The sequence below is a fragment of the Zeugodacus cucurbitae genome, chromosome 4 (assembly GCF_028554725.1).
Source record: "Zeugodacus cucurbitae isolate PBARC_wt_2022May chromosome 4, idZeuCucr1.2, whole genome shotgun sequence".
Lineage (NCBI taxonomy): Eukaryota > Metazoa > Arthropoda > Insecta > Diptera > Tephritidae > Zeugodacus > Zeugodacus cucurbitae.
Genome location: NC_071669.1, coordinates 74,544,176 through 74,566,339, shown reverse-complemented (window position 1 = coordinate 74,566,339; position 22,164 = coordinate 74,544,176). Strand labels below are relative to the sequence as shown.

At 41.6% G+C, this 22,164-nt stretch overlaps 1 protein-coding gene across 1 annotated transcript in view; it reads right to left on the bottom strand.

Annotated features, from left to right (window-relative positions):
- LOC105212950 (uncharacterized) overlaps nt 1–22,164 on the bottom strand; it is a 125,825-nt gene that overhangs the window by 5,280 nt on the left and 98,381 nt on the right. The window contains exon 7 of the mRNA XM_011185354.3: nt 7,307–7,502. Coding sequence (XP_011183656.2) covers nt 7,307–7,502 — 196 coding nt within the window. The remainder of the gene's footprint in view (nt 1–7,306; nt 7,503–22,164) is intronic.

The window sequence follows — 22,164 nt, the reverse complement described above, 5'->3', positions numbered from 1 at the left end:
GCTCTACTCCTTTCACCGCGGAATCCTCATTTGCATTTACTCCCGTGTGTACTGTGTGTGTACGTCAGCAAATGAAAAATTAATTATGAATATGTTATTGCCAACATATGCACTCGGCTCATACTTATAAGGCTCGCGCACACATACTGACGCTGACGTATGTAGACGGGCGCAAAAGGGCCGTGGATGTGCGTTTGTTTTATGCCGACATTAAAGGGTTTTATGCACGTTTCATTGCGGAAACAATTAGCCAACGGATTTACGCTTCTCACTCGACACTCGACACTCGCGCACTTGCGAATGCAAATATGTGCGATATGCAATGTCACTTAAATACATTGTAAGCTCGGTTTATGGGGCAGCGAGCGCTTGTGCGCAGATATGTACGCTCATAAAGCATTGTGTGGCCACTCGAAATTATAAGAGCATGTTCATTTTTCGGTTTGAAAAGTGCGCCATTAACATAACAGTGCCCGGGAAGAGCAATTTATGCGAATTTACCATTTGCAATATCATTAAATTTTAATGAAAAACTCTACCAAATAGCTGCGGCGGTTGTCTTCGCTTTTCAAAATCAGTTGTAAATTAATTAACTTTAAGGAAAACCCCGATGAGTATTGTTGTTTAATTTCTTCAAGAGTTCTGCAAAAGTTAATCGGACCTTGCAAAATGGGTTCTAAAAGAAAGAAGCGCTAAAGCTCACCACAGAACAATGAAAGCTTCTTACAGTAGGTCTGACTTTGTGTGTACGAGCGAAGTTTTCATATTGAAATGCATAATTTATTTAAAGTAAAGTACTTGGAAGTATTTATCTTTTATTGAGAAACAGTTTTAGTATGATATTGCATTGTGTGTGAGTGTGAGAGTGTGCATGTAATCACATGGCTTTCTGGCTGCGAAATGACAACTTCTTGACAACTACAAGCATCGAATATGTGTCTTCCAGGTCATCGCACTTTTCGATTTACACCAGCAGGCTTAGCATGACTCCATAAATACAAACTTAAATAAATAAATAAATACAGAGTTGCATTCACGAGATGGCGAGTAAATCACAACCAAAGTCCACACAGCAGATAGCAGATGACACTATGATAGAGTGAATTGTGTATAAATAAATAAAGGCATGCATATTCTAATTCTAATTCAGATAAACATAAATACATATTAAATTGCGCTGCCGAATGCCGCATGTGTGTGTGTGTGAGTTTGAAGAGCGAAGGCCCGAGCACTTATGCAAATAATATGTAATATGTAATATTCATGTGTCACATTCCGGACACATCTTCGCCGCAAAGTGGTCGCCTGGTGACAAAATGCCATGGGCGATGGCAGGAAGGAAGTGCGGAAGCAGCTGAAATGAAATCATTTTAAAGTTTGTTGGCTGGCACTTAGCCTGGTGACGCTTGGTTGCTCATACGTCCCGGTGTCCAGGCACTGGCACCGGTGTTTGCCGCTGCAGTGGTAACTTTCCAACAGCCGTGTTGATGATATTTACAATTTAAACTTATTAAGTAATAAATTCTGTTTGTTATTTATTTGAGGTAATTGAAAAACTTTAAACTTTAAGGTAAATTGTTTTCGAGCTCACTTGCCGAGTGTGGCGCTGCGAAATGCCGTGCAAAAGCGACAGCGAAAAAACTGTTTATTTGACGAGCACAAACTGTCAACAGTTACTTGCACCCAACATATTTTTTCAACATCTTCTTTGCTTTTGTTTTATTTCGATTTGTTTTTGAAGTCTATTTGTCGCGCTGAAACTTTTGGATTTTCTTTTGGTGTTCTGGTTCTGCTAATCTTTTTTATTGCTGGTAGTCTGTTCTGGTTGCCTCCTTGTTTACTATTGGTCATCCATCATGAGCCTTGTAAGCGCCAGCAAATGTGACAAACCAAATTTGCCACCAAGTCTTTGTGGGTTTCTGGGCCAGCAGCACTGACTTATACCTACATATGTACATCTTCTCATTTATAAATAAATATATACATTTCGTGTATAGCATTGCTTTGAGAGTTACGGTCTCCTCAAGTGTGATTGCAATTGAAATTATTATGATTTATGATTTATGATTTAAGGTGTAAATTTAATTCGAATATCCCTTTTTAACTTTATTATTTTGTATTTGTAAAGCAGCAAATGTTGATAGTTTTTATTTCTTACTCTTTTGTTGGCCAATATAGTTTGTATTGCCTTCAGATAAGCTCGCAGTCTGCTCCCAAAACGTTCATATTTGAGAACACTATACTCCACTGTGGCTTAATTTTGTACTTTGCTCTGGTTCGAAAGGTACCTCATGTCAAAAGCCAAGAAATTAGGAACAGTTTGAAGACCACTACAGACCTTCAACTATCTTCTTCTTCTTAACTGGCGTAGAAACCGCTTACGCGGTTATAGCCGAGTCCACAACAGTGCGCCACGCATCTCTGCTTTTGGCGGTTTGGCGCCAATTGGTAATACCAAGTGAAGACAGGTCCTTCTCCACCTGGTCCTTCCACCGGAGTGGAGGTCTCCCTCTTCCTCGGCTTCCACCAGCGGGTACTGCATCGAAAACTTTCAGAGCTGGGGCACTTTCATCCATTCGAACAACATGACCCAGCCAGCGTAGCCGCTGTCTTTTTATTCGCTGGACTATGTCTATGTCGTCGAACAACACATACAGCTCATCATTCCATCTTCTGCGGTATTCGCCGTTGCCAATGTTTAAGGGACCGTAAATCTTCCGCAAAACCTTTCTCTCGAAAACTCCTAGTGCCGTCTCATCGGATGTTGACACCGTCCACGCTTCTGCACCATAAAGTAGGACGGGAATGATGAGGGACTTGTAGAGTTTAGTTTTTGTTCGTCGAGAGAGGACTTTACTTTTCAATTGCCTACTCAGTCCATAGTAGCACCTGTTGGCAAGAGTGATTCTGCGTTGGATTTCAAGGCTGACATTATTATCGGTGTTAATGTTGGTTCCTAGGTATACGAAATTATCTACAACTTCAAAGTTATGACTGTCAACAGTGACGTGGGAGCCAAGACGCGAATGCGCTGACTGTTTGTTTGATGACAGGAGATATTTCGTCTTGTCCTCGTTCACCACCAGACCCATTCGCTTCGCTTCCTTATCCAGGCGGGAAAAAGCAGAACTAACGGCGCGGGTGTTGTTTCCGATGATATCAATATCATCGGCGTACGCCAGGAGCTGTACACTCTTGTAGAAGATTGTACCCTCTCTATTTAGTTCTGCAGCTCGTATTATTTTTTCCAGCAATAGATTGAAGAAGTCGCACGATAGTGAGTCACCTTGTCTGAAACCTCGTTTGGTATCGAACGGCTCGGAGAGGTCCTTCCCGATCCTGACGGAGCTTTTGGTGTTGCTCAACGTCAACTTACACAGCCGTATTAGTTTTGCGGGGATACCAAATTCAGACATCGCGGCATAAAGGCAGCTCCTTTTCGTGCTGTCGAAAGCAGCTTTAAAGTCGACAAATAGATGGTGTGTGTCGATCCTTTTTTCACGGGTCTTCTCCAAGATTTGGCGCATGGTGAATATCTGGTCAGTTGTTGATTTTCCAGGTCTAAAGCCACACTGATAAGGTCCAATCAGTTTGTTGACGGTGGGCTTTAGTCTTTCACACAGTACGCTCGATAGAACCTTATAAGCGATGTTAAGGAGGCTTATCCCACGATAGTTGGCGCAGATTGTGGGGTCTCCCTTTTTGTGGATTGGGCAGAGTACACTGAGATTCCAATCGTCGGGCATGCTTTCTTCCGACCATATTTCGCAAAGAAGCTGATGCATGCACCTTATCAGCTCTTCGCCGCCGTATTTGAATAGCTCGGCCGGCAATCCATCGGCCCCCGCCGCCTTGTTGTTCTTCAAGCGGGTAATTGCTATTCTAATTTCTTCACGGTCGGGCAATGGAACATCTGTTCCATCGTCGTCGATTGGGGAATCGGGTTCGCCATCTCCTGGTGTTGTACTTTCACTGCCATTCAGCAGGCTGGAGAAGTGTTCCCTCCACAAACACAGTATACTCTGGTCATCAACCACTAGATCACCGCTGGGGGTCCTACAGGAGTGTGCTCCGGTCTTGAAACCTTCAGTTAGTCGCCGGATCTTTTCGTAAAATTTTCGAGCATTACCCCTGTCGGCCAGCTTGTCAAGCTCTTCATACTCACGCATTTCTGCCTCTTTCTTTCTTTTTCTGCAAATGCGTCTCGCTTCCCTCTTCAGCTCTCGGTATCTTTCCCATCCCGCTCGTGTTGCGGTCGATCGCAACATTGCGAGGTAGGCAGTCTGTTTTCTCTCCACTGCGAGACGACAATCCTCATCATACCAGCTGTTTTTTTGACTTTTCCGAAAACCAATGGTTTCGGTTGCAGCTGTACGTAAGGAGTTTGATATGCCGTCCCACAGCTCCCTTATACCGAGATGCTGATGAGTGCTCTCAGAGAGCAGGAGTGCAAGTCGAGTAGAAAATCGTTCGGCTGTCGGTTGTGATTGCAGCTTCTCGATGTCGAACCTTCCTTGTGTTTGTTGACGTGTGCGCTTTTCTACACAGAGGCGGGTGCGTATCTTAGCTGCTACAAGATAGTGGTCCGAGTCGATGTTGGGACCACGAAGCGTACGCACATCAAAAACACTGGAGACATGTCGTCCATCTATCACAACATGATCGATCTGGTTGCGAGTGATTCGATCCGGGGACAGCCAAGTAGCTTGATGGATTTTCTTATGCTGGAATCTAGTGCTACAGATGACCATATTTCGGGCCCCGGCGAAGTCGATCAGCCTCAGACCGTTTGGTGATGTTTCGTCATGGAGGCTGAATTTTCCGACTGTTGTGCCAAAGACACCTTCTTTACCCACCCTAGCGTTGAAATCGCCAAGCACGATTTTGACATCGTGGCGGGGGCAGCGCTCATAGGTACGTTCTAGGCGCTCATAGAAGGTATCTTTGGTCACATCGTCCTTCTCTTCCGTCGGGGCGTGGGCGCAAATCAGCGATATGTTGAAGAACCTCGCTTTGATGCGGATTGTGGCTAGACGTTCATCCACCGGAGTGAATGCCAGGACTCGACGACGGAGTCTCTCTCCCACCACGAATCCCACACCGAATTTGCGCTCCTTTATATGGCCGCTGTAGTAGATGTCACAAGGACCCACCTTCTTCCGTCCTTGTCCCGTCCATCGCATTTCTTGGATTGCGGTGATGTCAGCCTTTACTCTTACGAGGACATCAACCAGCTGGGCAGAGGCACCTTCCCAATTAAGGGTCCGGACATTCCAGGTGCATGCCCTTAAATCATAGTCCTTTATACGTTTGCCGTGGTCGTCATCAAAAGGGGGGTTTCTCATCCGAGGCCTGTGTTTCTTATTCACTGGTTATTCGTTTTTATGTGGTGGGTCCCAAGCCCTACGCACAACCGCATAAGCGGGATTCGCCTTCTCACTTTAGCTCGCTTCCAGACGGATGTCTGTTGGCTACCCAGAGGATACTTGGTCTAAGACCGGAAGTTGTGAGCTGCTTGAGCCACATGTAAAAGAATCGTTCCTGGCCACTCCCAAGTGAATGGCAGTCAGAAACTTTCCTCACTTACGTGAACTTCTACATATGAAATTGTTATTTAAATAACTGTAATAATATTCAATAATAAATATTTATTCATGCTTGTATTATACATAAATATACAAATATGTGTGTGTAGGTGTGTGTGTGAACCTAAACAAACACATGTCAATGTTACTTTAATAACCAGTTTAATTAACATAAATGCTGTGTATGTCATTTGTGGAAATGCTGTAATGTTTGAATATTTGCGGCAAACCGAAGTTTACAACTATTTATGTGTTGTAGTTGTGCGCATGATTTTCGATAATTGATTGAGGAAATGCCAACGCAAGAACGAAGGCAAATGCATACGCCAGATAGCAGAAGAAGGAAGAATGGACCAGCAAAACATGAAATTATATGAATTTCTATGCAATATTGTATTGACAGGCGATACGGACGCCCATTTAGACGACATGGTCAATTCGAGTTTACTATTCAAATGCCCAGAAATACATACACACACATAATCTTATGACTTGCAGAATTCAATGACTTTTCCTGCCTTTATTCAGAAGCCGAACAAAAAGTATTAATTAATGGACGTTCATTTTGTGTAGGGGTCAAGGAACCCATCAACTGCGAGACCAGTGAGTGCAAATGTGGTCATATGAGTGGACCATTTGTAGGCGACACACACATTTCCCCTGCTCATTGGAAAGCATTTATGAATTAATTGAATTAAATTAAATTTTTAAGCAATGCTAAATAAACGAATCATCTTTATATCATAACCTTACTTCACATTCAATGAATATTTGATATGGAAACTTCCTCCAATCAGCTTCATTTCTGCTATTGAAGAAACTTCATCATAAATTGAAGAATTAAGTATTACTTTAAATGCTCTCTTGGGGAGGACATTTTTCCCATTGTTTTTCCCTTATGTACGGGTTCCATTTGTTTTGAATTTGTTCTTAATTGGAACTGGCAAATGCATTGTGACAACAAAAATGCTTGAATTTTTTTATATAATCATAAAATCTAGCTTTTTTTTATCAAATTGAATGTTCTGCATCAGCAGTAGTCTCGTTCAATGGAAATAATCATATTACCAAAAAATATTCTTAATGACTTTGACCAAATTCTATTCCACATTGATATAGTGCACTATCCTATGAAATGAAGAAAATTCTTCTGCAGCAACAATTACCCGACTTGTCTTGTCTTGTGTCTGCGTTAACATTTTAAATCGGAATGCGCTTGTTGCAGTTATGTTAATTTAATGGCGAAATTCGGTTCGGAAGCCAAATAACAATCGAAATGCCGAAATGCAATTGTGTGCACACATCTGTGCAATTGGTTCGGTTCGAATTGGCTCTTTGAGCAAGGCAACAATAATGGCGTATCCATAGAAGTTAATGCTCGTATAATTGCGAGGTTGATGGAGAGGCGAACATGCCTTTCTTAATGAACTCTGCGTTCTCTTTCAATATTGCTTTTGCATGGATCTAATTTATGGCAAATAATTGATGGCATTGTAATTTTGTTGGGCACATGTTCCATCAATTTGCATTTGCACATCCTTATTTGTTGTCGCTCGAAACACGACTCATTGTAGTCATGAAAGACTTCAAATTTAGTTATCTGCTTTTACTATCACACTTGTGACTATTTTCTCCAACTGCATTAAATGCGAATTTACTTAATAAATAGAAAAATGCTATGTGATATATAGAGGTTTCTGCTTGTAATATATGTAACTCACCATTGTCGTCATAAATGATGCGGAAGGAATCCGAATGCAGGTGACCGAAGAACTGTCCCTGAATGATTGATGAATATTTTCGCACCAACTCCAGGTAGCGTTTGTTGTTTGTTTCGGTGAATGTGGTGCGGCCATTTTGCTGCAAACCGATGTGGCGTTCGTCCGAGCCGGGCGGAATATGTCCGACAATGTAGGCCTGGAAAGACAGAATGTGACATCATTTATAAACAGCTGTTGAAACAGAGCTTATTAGTTTCTTCTTTAAATAGAAAATTAAATTAAATAGAAAATTATTCTTTGAACAAGTTAGAGCTTTCCGAAGTTCCGACCACGCTTTGATGTTTCCAAAAAAATATACAAATTATTGTATCCGTGGGACAAATTCTAAGGATTAAAGCGCTGTACACGAACTCAATATGTAATTTATTAAAGACAGCCAATATTTCTTCTTCAATGCTTCTTCTTATTATATGCTCGTATGATGCATTTTCGCTTAGATGGTCTCGTTTTATAAGAAGTCTTGTGTTTGATGATTTCAATTAAATCTCATTAGAACTAAATACCCAACTACTTTAATTTAAACCTCGAAGCAAATAGGTGGTACACACTGATGCGGGCCATCAAATACGTTTAAGGTATTACTGCTACCTGTAACATAAGTACAACTTAATACCCATTTAGAGCTCCCTCAATATATTATATAAGCAAATACCACATATAATGCTCGTTCAGCCTGAATGCAAACACTTTGCCGGTCGTGTATGACAAAGCCTAAATAGACCTAATTAACAGGCTAAGCTTCGTGTCACGCGCTGAAACATTTTAATTTCAAAATTAAACATCAACAGTTTAAAAGAACATACAAATCTGCCACCGCATGCCAGCCAACTACCGTTGCAGGCAGGCGAGCGAGTCAACTTGTTTAAATATAAATAGATGTACGAGAACATGCACGAGTGTATTTAAGATTAAATCAGCACTGGCAATGAGCCACAGACCAAAGACAAAGAAAGCTACGGAGTTGTTTAAGTATGTAAGTACACATGCAAACAGATCTCTGTTAGAGTCCATATACATGCACACATACCCAGCATTACGCCGCAGTTGTGTGCCCTGTCGCTCTTTTCAGCCCTGGCCCGTTGCGGTTGAGGCCGACTCAGAAGTTAAACTATTAATTTGCACACAAACGACTGCAGAATTGTAGTCGAATTAAGTAGAAGGCAGGCGTTCAATGTTCTGCTTTAAGTATTCTCGCTTTAGAACAATGAAAACTACAAAATCAGCCGAGTGTAGCCTTAAGTGGCAGCAGCAGGCGCATAAATGGCACTTGGCCTTGTAGGAATAATTTACCACAGCGTTAACCGGGCATGACGAGCAGAGAAAACACTTGCCTTTGAGCGGCTAACTGAACTGAAAAATACAAAATGTTCAAAAATGCTCACGTTTCGTATAATTGAGAGAATGAGGGGTTTGTGGCCGACACTATACTAAATTAAATACGCCTTAATTGCGATTTTTAAGGGATGTTTTACACATTTAATCACCTTTTGACTTCTATACCGAACCTCTTTATTAATGAAAAGTTGTATTTAATTGCCGATTTTGAGTGAGGCGAATCGAACAAATAACTGGTATGAATATGTTGCTATAATGAAATAGCAAGGGATTATCGCTTTAATTAGGTAACAATTTACTCCCTCGTACTGGTGTCAACTGGATAATTCTGCTGCTGCTTCCATCCGATAATTTATAATCATCATATAATTTGGAGGCGTGGTCTTTGGCAAAATTTTATATCTTCTGAGGCCACTAATTTTTAGGCGCCATTCGGAAAAAGTATGGGGAATATACATATATATACATATACACGATGCTACATCTGGAGGGTGAAATTTATATCCGAAATTGCCAATTGAAATGCCTCATGGCTGTGAGGTAATGATTTTCTGAAGTGTTTTTACACATTTATATAATTTTTGCAAAGTGAATTGTAAATGAGCACTTCAATACCTTCTCGAAAATGAGTAACCTTTCTTCTCTTCTTTTATTAAAAAGGTAAAACTATTTAAAGAAAATTTACAGTAATCGAATGGATTTTACAAACGGTGCTTTAGTATTAGTGACTCTACAACAAAGCTACCCACTTGATGCCCAGCCACATGCATAGATTCTTATTTTATGCGCTTTCTGAGCTTGCCCAAGTCGCAATAAATAAGTAGCTGTGTGTGTGTTGACTTAAATTGTTGTCCTCGGTAAGCTTATTAAGCTAGTTTGTGCTCAACCACGACGCCACTTGTTTTACTAAACCCATTACTCGCGTTCCCCTGTGGACAGCATTCCCTTTATCCTTTATTTATTTATGTGCGCACACTTTGGACCCCTCGCTTATATACGTACTTACTATGGGGACTCTTTAATCTATTTATGTAAATTTGATCCCATTTCGTTCCACATTCGCCATTCGCCAACGTTTGTCTGAACTGCGAACTTTTCTCGAAAGCCTCTTTACCTTTGTTGCATCCATTTATATAAATACCGTTACTCCCATATATAAACACCTTTTTGTGCAGTTTTTTTAGCAGACAGTGGCCTTATTCTTCTCGGCGCTGCGTCAGTATGTGCGAGTGTGTGTAAATGTGGCTTGTCTCGCCACACTAGAATTAAGTCAACCGCCGAAATGGGAAAAGCGAGTAAATTATTTAAATGAGATAAACATAAACTGCAAATCAACTTATGCTATTTTTCCAAAGGCGCACCGAGCGCGCGGAGAGGGGTTGGCCAAAATGTGTGTGTCTGACCGTTGGAGAAATTGCTCTTAATCACAGCCACACTTGGCTGCAGTTTGAAAAAAGTTCTAGTCAAATTTAACTATTGCCAACATACCCGGCAGCTTTTGTGCTTTATGTGAACTCATATAATTCCTATATACAAATTCGTTCTTCATATAAGATTAGCTTCCTTCGCCTGTAACTATTTGACCTTTTGCTTCCTTTGTGTGGTTGCAGCTTTTCTCTTAAGCTTTACTTACATTCCTGTGTAAAGAATGGGTGGTATTGCCTTCCTGGGAAGTTTTAGTTCTTTTTAATGCGGATAATTGGAGAATGTGTTCTGGCTTTTACAAGATTTTAGCTGGTTAAGAACAGGTTCGTCAAAGCATATTTGAAATGTGAGAATTGAAATTAAATATCGAATAGAAATTATTGAAATCCTGTGCAAATATTTAGGGAAAATATATGCTTCCTGGGTTAATGCAACATTTTAGAGGATTTTTTATGCATTAATGGCCCTTGTTGTCATTTTTTATAGCTTTATTCCATTGCTCTGAATTGATCATATGCCTGAAACTCTCACTATAATATGGAGTACTCAAAAATTAGTGATTTAATAATGCCGTTACAAAAGGCCTTTGTGACGGAATTTATGCTTACATGAGCTAAGTCTGAACTATAAAAATCAGCTTCCTGAGTGCCACCGGCTTGAAAAAGTAATTTTTAGAAAACAATATATCAAATTTGTAAAATAGAAACCAGTATATGAAAAAGAACGGGCTTTACTTTCAGTACAATATTCATTCATACGTCCGGCTTTTGATAACATGGTTTTTTATTAAATTTTTTTTCTTCTAAAGAATTAAATTAAACTTGCCGGAATCGAAATGTAATTTCACAAAGCTGAGGAAATCAATACACATAAATTATTCTCCAAAAAAGAGCGTCGAAGAGAAAGAGATGTGTGAAAGCGAATGGAGAGAATTAGGCAGCTGCATGAAATCGTATGAACTGTTAATTTCTGGGCCTTCGGTAATAATCAAAAATATCGATAGAAAATTCTCTTGCAGAAAGCAATGTGTCTAGCCCTTATATTTGAAAAAGTTGGACATATGCAGTATATATTATGTACCATCTGAGCATTCGTTTTGTTGTTGTTGCGTATTGTTGCCATGGTGTGGTATACGCCCACTCACAATTGTATTTGCCACTCTTGCGGCTTACGAGGTATTAAAGTGGCTTAAAACATGTGCAACATGCATGCAGAATCGCAAACATTGCGAAACCAGCAACAAATACTCGTAAATGGTAAAAATGTATAAACAAAGGTGCCGGGACAAATAGATTTGGTTTCATTTCGCCTGGCGTGCCAAATAAATAAAGTCCGCTCCGACGCCCACCGCCATGCAGGCCAAAGATAAACCCAAATTGTTGCAGCAAAACTTCCAGCTGGACATTCATTATTTGTTTTGGCCAATTGCCCACCTGGCCAAAGGTTAGTGCCCACCGGTGCATCTTCGAATGCCGCCTCTGTGGATGTGGGTGTGCGTGAGTGTGGCTTCAACCGCAAGCCCCGAGACCAACTCGGCCCGCACCTCTTACCTTGTATACATTCTGTAATGCAGCGCACTTAAAGTAGATTATGTTATTAACAAGTGACCTCCATGGCACTTGTCCGACTGTGTGATAGCTGAGGTTGCGGCGGTGCATGTGCAACGGCATGTTGTTCACAAACAAATTCAGACACGATTTAGTGTGTTTCTATTGTTGCACGAAGTTGACGGGACATTACACCTGTCCTTTAACTTTTCCCTGCAGGGACCAAAGAACGTCCGTGCAGTGTGAAGGATGTGCCAAGCAAATTGACATGAGAGCAGGAATTTATCGATCAAGTATCGGAATCACAAGCGAGCATTTATGACTGAGTCCTGATTATGAAAATGGATTTTAATTTATCGAATTCCCGTTAGTACATTATTATGTTTTTGGTTATTAACACTGAGCAGAGGACATATGAAGAATATAATCAATTTGGACGTAGCCCAATTCGGTGACATCCTGATACTCGTACAATTGCAGTATTTGTTCTACCCTTTGAAGGAAATCTGGCTGAAAATGAAACATGCTTAGTTTCATTCGCAGCCACAGTGCTTTTGGAGCATCAACATGTTTTTTCTCTAAATCTGCGCTCTTCCGTACTAATTAGACCCTTACAGACTTCATATTTCACTGGAACGGTTAGGCAGTGGATAATCTTTCCTTTTTTCGTCAAGGGATCGTGTTACTCTTTATTACCGTTACCAATGTGCTGGTGTAGAAGCTCCGCGTTTTGACTATTTCCCTCGGTGGTATACACTGTTTAGAGTGATTTTATGCCGACTACTAAATTTACAACAAAAAACTTAAAATTTTGCTTTCTGCACTCACTCGCCTTTTACGGCTTTAATTAAATAATTTGTTTTTGTTTTCATTTTTGTATTTGTAGGCGGTGAAGGGATCAAACAGACTCACATCATTAAATGTGATTAACTGGCCGATGCGGTTTGTTTAGGAGCACGAGCATTGAAGGGCAAGTAAAATAGAGAGGCGGGATGAAATTATGTTTAATATGCAGGTGGTGAGGTGGTGGGTGTGAGGTTGACATTCGTTTTCGAGTGTGATCCACAGAAAGCTTAAGCTTTAAACTCCGTCGCCGAGCGTCTAATTTGATGGCACTTGTGTTTACGTTTACGTTTGCGCTTCGCGTCTTGGTTCCTTTTCTTGCTTCTTGCTGACCTCCTTTGCATTGCTAATTTGTATGCAATGTAGCAGTAACAACAATGTGGCACATTCTGTCATTCCGATTCAAATGAAGGAGCAACAATAACAAGCAAGCTTCCACTTGAAATCTGCGACTCGCCCTCCTTTCGCCCTGAGAGACACATCTCAGTTTGAGCTCCAACACACACGCACACATACCCAGACCCTCAGCTACTCCAGCGCCATCCAATCGGAGTCCGGCCATCCAACGGTCCATCTGCTTATCTGTCGCACTTCAATGTTGCAATAGTTGCCGCCCCGCTGTGCTCGCCGCCTGCCCGTCTGTCCGTTCGTCTGCCTGCTTGCCAGCTGCTGGCGTTTTTCATTTGCCTTTGTTTTTGCGAAGCTTTGTTGGTGTGGTGTCTGTCTTTAGTGCACCTAACTCATCACTTAGGCAGCCGGAATTTAATTAAAATACCAAAGCGGGTTAAGCGCATGAACAGCGTCAGACTACAAAGCAAATACAACAGCGCCTACAACAACAACAACATTGAGGGAAGCAGCAGCCGAGATGGCGTGACCGGAGCGGTGGGGTGAGCAGCTTGCAACACAACGTGCAACACTCACACACACACGCACGCACGCCATCTAGCGCACGGTAATAGAAAGAAATTGTTAACAAGCTGCTGTCCGTCCGTCTGCTAGTCTAATTTTGCCGCTTGCTCTGCGCACGGACAGACACACGAGTAAGTGTGTGTGGGTCTGCGTGTGCCTGTTGTTCGCCTGCGTGATTGCACGACCTCTTACGTGCAGCCTTTGTCTACAGTCTTCGGTCTTAAATTAGCATTGCATTACTTTTCAATGCTAACTTGGGCTCGGACTTTTGCAGAAGAAAAGTTTTTCAAACAATTTAAATACTTTTTCCCATCTGTTCGGCTTGTTCGCCTTGTTCTGCATTTCGTATTTGTTATTTGTATGAACGAGTATGTCCTATGCCCCTTTGTTTGGATTTTTGTTGGTTTTGTCGCTTTGCCGTAATTTTTAAGTGGTTGCTGACGAATAAACAAATGCGGAACGCACAGCACAAAAGATCAACTCGGCGAAAGATGAGCAAGTAACTGGCTTTCCGTTATTTTTTCCAAATGCGATTTGAGCTTCAACAGATTTCTTGGGATTCTTCTTGTCTTCCTTCCCTTTGCAATGAATGTTCCGTTGCTTTGCGAAATAATTGTGTTTTGACAAGTCAACTAATGCCTCAAAAGCCTAAATGAATGCGCAAAAATTTACATTAAAGGAGCCTTCAAACTACGGGATTAAAGGGTCGCGCATTTCAGCCAACTTATTCAGAGTTAATGAACCTCTCAGAGTTTATCAAGGGCAGTGAAAAATCGTGCAGCGATTAAGAAGATAAATCATGTTCTTTTGCCCTCTTAATTAGGGTGTTAGGGTGTGTCGGCCTGAAAGGGTGTATAAATTAGGCATTGAAATTAAGATCAAGCCATGGAAATTCAAACAGAAAATTAGGAAAACTTCGAAGTTTGAAATTTGCGATTCTAAATGAAACCGAGGTTTATAGGGCGTCTACATAATCCAGGGGTGCGAGTCTCGCAGCCGGATAGCATTAGAGCTCGAACTCTTTTTTAATAATGAGGAAAATATTCAACAATACCAACCAAAAGTTAAATTTTGCCTTAAGATAGATAACACAGTTTAGAAAGAGTTTTAGTTTTCCAGAAATCTAGCAAAACAAAGGGACGCTTGTATCAAATTTAAAGGCATCCATTACTTCCTAGTTTTCGATTTTAAAATTAAATTATTTGCCTAAGTTTTCTGTTTTTCCTCTAAATGGACCACCCAAAGTATTTTAAGCAATAAAGCTTTTGTCAAAAGTGGAATCCTGGTAGTGTTTCTTTGCTTAGTTTTTCAACTCCCGCTTTATTCGTAAGTCTTCCCTACACAACTTTCTCATTTGTGAATTTCTTTTGCTAAATTTTATTAAAGTTCAAGTGAATCATCGCTATTTCCCTTTCACCTTCTGGAATTTTAGTCTTAACTTTTGTGCTTTGCTGCATTCCATTCGAGCTTTCAACCAATAATTATCTGCTTTTTACAAACGAGGACAGAATGAACAAATTAGTTCGCCTTCTCGGCGTTTTGCAATGGAGACCCATTGATTGTTATGCTGTTTATTTCAGAGATATTAAATCCAAGGACTTTGGAATATGAAAATTGCCAACACTTACACATGTCTAACGGCTCACTGCGGACATACAGGGATATATGCCTTAGCTTTGCAGCATAGAAATGTAGATCCAACTGGTCATTTACTTTGCCTTTTCCCATTTCGCATTTCCCATTTCTTATTGTTCAATATTTGTTATGTGTTTGAATTTATGTAATGCTACTGCATCGATTTTATGTTTCCCATTATCGTCGTATTTCCACACCGGGTTGCATTAGTGTTTATTAAGGCTGTAATGGATTCCTGAACATTGTTTTTCTTTTCATTTTGCCTTGCTTCACACATTGTTGTAGTGCTACTCTTTTGTGTCTGCAATTGTGTGTGTGTATGTGTGCTTTGTGGGCGAGCATGATGTGCGTATTGCGCCATCTATGTATGAGAATATTACTTTGCAAATGAAGGTAGCGCCACAGGCTAACAGTACATTTTGATTCGCTTTGTTTTACGTATTGACGCTCGACCATTGACAACTAATATTTGCACTTACATACGTGAATACTCGTGTGCATTATGTTCATGTGTATGAATTTATGGATAAATATTATGAACCTGAGGCACGGATTATACCAAGACTCCCACTTTAGGGAGTGAAAGATTTTATTTTAATTTGTTTCTCGAACTTTAAAAATATTTTCTAACAAACAAAAATTGATCTAAACGCATTTTTTTGAATGATGAATTTTAGTCATCATCTCACCTACACGATGCTAATGACAGCATTGAGAAATGTATATCTGAGTGGTGTTCCACCGAGGTCAACAAGCTGATTATTGATGAATTTGGAAGCGACACTATGGAAGAAAATTTCATGAATTATAATTTTAGAAGCTTACACTTCCACTTAAGGAGTACAGCATAAATTGTGCACTTGTGGCATAAACGAAAATGGATGCAAATTGTATGGCGCCCATTGGAATTGGGTGTGGTCTTACAGTCGGAAGTAAATCGAAGCTCCGCATGGGTGTCTGCAGACCAGTGTCTTAAATACATGCGGTTGATACAGTTATAAAAAATATCGCTTGTGCTTTGCCACAAAAGTGGCAGCTGCGACAAACATGCTCCGTTATGTAAGTGCACACATGTGTGCTCGCTGTTGTTGCATGAGCATTCGTTGCACGTACCGCCACCATTCGCGTTGGCAGACGTGTGTTGCTTGGCGACAATATGTTTATTTAATTTTTTGCAGTACTTCATAGTCACTTTCCTATGTTAACTGTACACGGTATGTATGCGTGAGATGACATAGTTTGCTCAGCAGAGTCTTTCGCGTCACACTTCAAGTGTTTCTATGTAGGTTATTGTGAAATGTAGTTGATGCGGCAGTTTGCCACAATTCACTGCCGCTTTATGCTGCACTCGTTTGTTCATGTGTGTGTGGATGTCAGCGCTGTCGAACATTAGAGCTCATAGCAGCTGATATATTTCGTAATATGACTTACATTGTGGTTTCGCTAGAAGCCAGCTTGTCAGAAATGTTTTCCCTCCCAACGGCTCCCTTCGCCTCGTCAATCTCACTTACACACACACACAGAGTTGACTGTGAATGTTATGTGTGTGTTCAGTTAGTCATGTAGTAAGCCCACAGATGCGCGCGGAATGTCATCATTTTAACATAAATATTGCTGTATTTCCTCGGTTCGTGAGAAAGCGAAATCATGCAACTTCAACTACTAATGTCTCTGTGCGGCATTCACGTCAACGCACAGCGTCATCGCACGAGCACAGCTACCCGAGGACCATGTTTCTGCATTTTGGTGAAGAATTGTTGCACTCACGGAGCGCTCAAAGCCCTCACTTTCCAGAACTGAATAGCAATAGAAACTCAAAATCACCGACTGGCAATGATTAAGAACTATTCGAAAACATTTGTATGCGGTACGTACAAGTCATATCGTTATGCCAATTTTAATATATACTAAATAGCCCTTAAAAAACAACATAAATAATCTGCTTTTTAAGAAATAGCGCTCAATCTTTCTCACAACCAGGAAGTGTAAACAGGGCCAACGTTGTTTGGCTCGAGCGAGAGGCGTACGCTGGGCATTTGGGTGAAAATCAACGCAGTCAGCATAATTAATCTTACGTTAAGTCATCCGGGAAGTGCTTTCAATTGCGAACAAAATTAAAACAAGCCCATAAACGAAAATCACCATCAATGCCAAACGGCTACACCGAGAGCGCACCGCAAAGGCAGGCGACCGCCAACCAAATATAGTTCTACCAAATACATATTTGAATCTGAACACTCACGAGCAATACTGTAGCACGCTCGGATCGTCTATGTCTGGTCTGACTGGTGACCCAAATTTGGTTTTCGCATACATATTTCCTCCACTGAAATGTTTATCAAAAGATGAAGGTCTAATGAACTCAGAACACCTTGAGTTCAGATAAACCTTCTGAGTACAATTGTTTTGCACGCTGCTGTACGCGTTTCTGTTCACAAACAATGTTTGTACCTTGGCAAAGACAAACGACCAAATCAACGGCATCAGCTCGTCTAATATTAAATTGTTATATAAATGTATTTGTAAACACACACACACACACACGCGCGCGCGCATATGCTTAGGATGGCTTGGCTTATGCGCCTGAAATGCTGCTATGATAAACGATTTCGGCGGTACGTGCGCTCAAGTGGGGGCCCAGCAAGCCATGCGGTCGTGCGGGGAAGTGAGGGCGTTTAGCTTGCAAAACATTAAAATTTGAAGCGGCATTTGTTTTATGTTTTCATTTCTTATCGCTTTTGTTTTTGTTTTCCATTTGGCCTCCTTTAGGCCAGCTTGAGGCCTCCGCAGTTTCCAGTGGCTGTGTGATAAAATCAGGTTTCGTCTTCATTTCCTCTGCAAGGCCCCCAAAATTCTTGCTGGTCTACAATTCGCATTAAGGCTCTTAAGTAGCAATGGAGGCATAAAAAGCGAGAGTTTTCTGCCTCCGTTTTCGCCTGCCTTCGTCGACAGTCAATTCATTCGCATTCGGAATTAGGCACAGCGAATGAGGTGTTCGAGCGTGGCGCAACTCAATGGCTAAATATTCTTCCGCCACTTCAGGCGCCACCTTTGGCTGGCACCGTTTCCGCTGCTGCTGCCGCCGTCGCTCCCGCATAAAAGCCCACTTGATTTTGTTTTCGTTGTTATTTGGTTGGCATAAAACAGAAATGATGTAAATGTTGACGCGCATACACACACACACAGACATCAAGTGATAAGTGAAAACAATTTCCCGGCGAAATTACAATGATTGCCAGCGCCCTAACGGCGATGAGCCCGTGCTCGCCCACTTCTTTCGCTCGGCACTCTACTCGCGCTCGTTTTCGTTGCTTGCCTATTTTGTGTCCGCGAATGGAGGTGGAGACAAAGCGACAATTGCTCTTGCTTCTTTTGTGTTGAGTTGCTCTTCTGGGCTGTTGATTATTACAAGCACCACACCGCACCGCACACACAAACATTTCATTCTTCTCTTAGTGCGGGTTTATTCGGTACTTTGTGTTCCTTTCGAGCCTATCCAGCGCTTTAAGTGTACGATTCCGTTTTCCGCTTTAACGCGATGTGAACGTGTCGAGGCTTCTAAATTAATTTATTCGCACTTCAGCGTAGATCTTCCTTTAGCTCGGATTCAAGGCCCAATGAACGCAACTCTGAAATGTTTGCCCACAACAAAGACTGTTTTTCGGAATGCTTTAATTATGAGCGAGAGACAGTCAGCGGCTCTTCCTTCACTAAAGAAGGAATCCTAGTAAAAGTATTGGTAGTTGAGGCTTCATAGGTTTGCGACCGGGATCTTGGGTACCAGCCGGAAATGCAAAAACAAAAAATATACTAAGAATTACTCTTCGTAAACGCTTTAGATTATTTGATTGAAATATCTCAAAGAATTGTTGACGTTGGTGTTAGAATTTAAGAAATTCAAATCAGAGGAGAATTTGAAGGATCAGCGCGCAGAAAGGAATTCAACTCAAAATTTCCAGTACCTTGAGCGCTTCGTGAAAGTGCAATGCAAAAGCTATATTCGAGGCTCTCGAGCGCCATAATCCGTTACATAGCACACAGCACAACCATGGAATGAGTTCTGGTTAAGTGTACCAACGTCTGCATGCAGGGCTTCGGAGCGAATGTGCGGAGAGTGCGACAGACCAAAGCAACGCTTTGAGTTGTAAAATAAAATTGAAAATAAACTTTGGCCACGACACGAACTTCGTGATGAACTGGCTGACCTAACACCATCCAATAACAGTTTGTTTGCGCACACACTCGAGCACATAACAAACTCGGTCCGTGTATGAGCGAAAGGCGAAAGAAAAAAGCACAACATAACGGCAGCATGAAACGAGCGGACGCAGCAGCCTTGAAGAGCTATCGGTCGACATCAATCCGGTCACCAACGTTTTCGCCAACTCACAGCACACAGCTCGCTTGGGTAGGAGAGGGGCGGACGTGGCGCGCTCACTCACTCCGCCGTCGATGGCGCTTGAACACATACGCACACTCGTGCGTGCGCTTTAATGTATAAATATTGGATTTGCTACTCTTCAATATGAGGCAATACGAGGCACGCGTGCGAGTGTGCGTATGCGGCATGGCTGACTCGTAAATTTGCGCTCGACTGATGAAATTGTTGACTCAGCCTGACCGGATGTAAAACAGTTGAACAGCTGAACTCAAGGCTGTTGCGGCTCGGAGGGGTAGAAGTGCAGAAGTGCCAAGTGCCAACAGCTTTCCAGCGCACCGACGAGCAAGGGATTGCATACATGCTCAGCAATAAATCGAATTGCTTGCAGAAGTTGCTCGGTTGGGAGTAGCACTAGTCCGCGGTGGTTTTGAGTTGGATGCTACATAGTATTGCAAGCGAACTTGAGCGAGACAAGAAGTGAACTTACTTTCTTATCATGTTTGTTTGTGGGATTATTAATGATTTTGTCACCGAGCTCAGAAAGGTTATCAATTACGATTTCCGGGATGCTTATATAAATACTGATAAGATTTCGAATTTACAAAATTCATTTGGCTCTGAATAATCTCGGATGGTTCTGTTATATATTTCATTTGTAAGTCATTGTAAAAGTTAAATGTGACTTAACTCAGAGAAAATTTATGAGTAGATCAGCTTCACTTTATACACACTATACCGACTAGAGGGTTCTCATTGCTCTTACCCCATACCATATCACATACAAATTGGTCCCTTTGCTTGGATTCGCACTTTTTACCAAAGATAAAGTTTTGGCACAAACAATGGGCATTTGCGACCTCTTCTTCAAGCGAAAAATCTTCAGTCTTGACACGCGAGAAGACTCTTCTATTGTTGCAAATTTTGGTTCCAACACATCAAATGGCATTAATAATGGTAATCAAGACTGCGGTTGTGTCTAACGTACTGAGGCAATCGAGTATTAAAAGTCCAGCCGAATTCACGACTAGTGTCTCACATGCTACGGTGTTCGGTTTACGAAAATAGAAACTATCTTCAGTGGAGCTAAGAATTTTTGGGCCCTTGTTTTAATTTGAAATAAAGAGTTTCGATAAAAATATTTTTTTATTATGTTTTCCAAAAATGTACACTCGATAACGATAAATTTCTCTTTGTACACTCAATAATAAATTAGCTGATACATTTGCTCTTTGTAACTGTGCATGATTAAGTTCACACGCTCTGCGTACGCTTTGGAATGCTTCGAAATCAGCCTCCAGCTGAGCAAATAATTTGCGATTTACAAACGCTCTCGATTTGAACTAATTTGACCTCGACCCTTGCATAGCTGATCCCTGCTCTAAGCAAATGATTCCGGCCAACAAAAGTCAATTAATGCATCGTTTATGGGTCATATAAATTGCGCTGACGCTCGTCGAACTGCGGCTATAAGATATCAGCCAGCCAGCCAGCCAGGCAGAGGAGATGCGTCTAATGGAGAGCTGAATGTGGCATTTTTACATGTGTCGGCAAGCTCCGCTTGAGAGTGTGTGCATGTGTGAGGAGGGACATCATTAAGAAAGTTTGATAGATGGCCGCAGAGTACAATAAGAGAGAGAGATAGTGAGAGAGAGAGGAGGGAGACGGAGACGGTGGAAGATAGGCGATTAGGCACACAATGAAATTATGCAGCCAGAAAATTAAACAAGGCATAAACGGACGGTATCGGCAAGCACCTAAATTACGAATGTCCACATGTACGAGTATGTTAGTGTGCACTTAGACAAAGGCTAATGAATACAAGTCAATGGATGTAACGAGGAGCCACTGGGGAAACTATGCCACACCCATACATACATACACATTCACGTATTCATTAAATGTACATTTGGCTTACGTTGGGATGCAAGAGCTGATGCTTGCAGATTTAAAGTGGCGCCCACTTGTCGCCTGTGTCTTGGTTAATGCGCCAATGTTCCCTCGAGTTTCCTGTGGTAGGGACACACACATTTTTGCTTGAATGAATACATAAACAGAGTTGAGTACGAGTATGCGTGCGAACGTACGCTATTATCCTTGGCTGAGACGCAGTCAAGCAGAACCGATGAAAGTAAATATTGTGAGGTCCTGCGGCAGGATATATGCATCCTCTTATACCAGTATGTCCCACAATGGGAGATGTGCACAGTGGAGCGTCAGAATACAACTCATGCTCGCCCCCTTTGTCTCTCTCTGCTGTCACTTTCGCTTCGCAGCCATGGCCTCGTCGTTGCCATGCACTTCAGAACACATTAACGCGATGACTTTGAGGCCATGTTTGTTATCTCAAATAAGGTGCAGGGGCACATCCAGTGCAGCTGCACTACTTTACTCACATAAGGGATCACACCTACGCTAACATCAATGCACGTGTGTTATTATGTATACTTAAGGGGCAATAAAGGGGTACGTAAAACTGTGTTGTAGGTGGCAGCGTTCCGCTAAGGCAGTGCAGTCAGAATCTTCTTCGGTTACAGGAGACTTGATACTCCGATCAGATTGCAGACAGTAACGAGGTCTTGCTGGGCAAGGAAGTTACAAGGAAGCAAACAAATATCTACGCACGGCGCAGACAGGTGGTATTACTGTTGACTACCTGGCTTTAACCTTAGAGCCAAAATGAGCGCCTTGGCTGCTTTGATACGGTACTTGCTTGCAGGTAA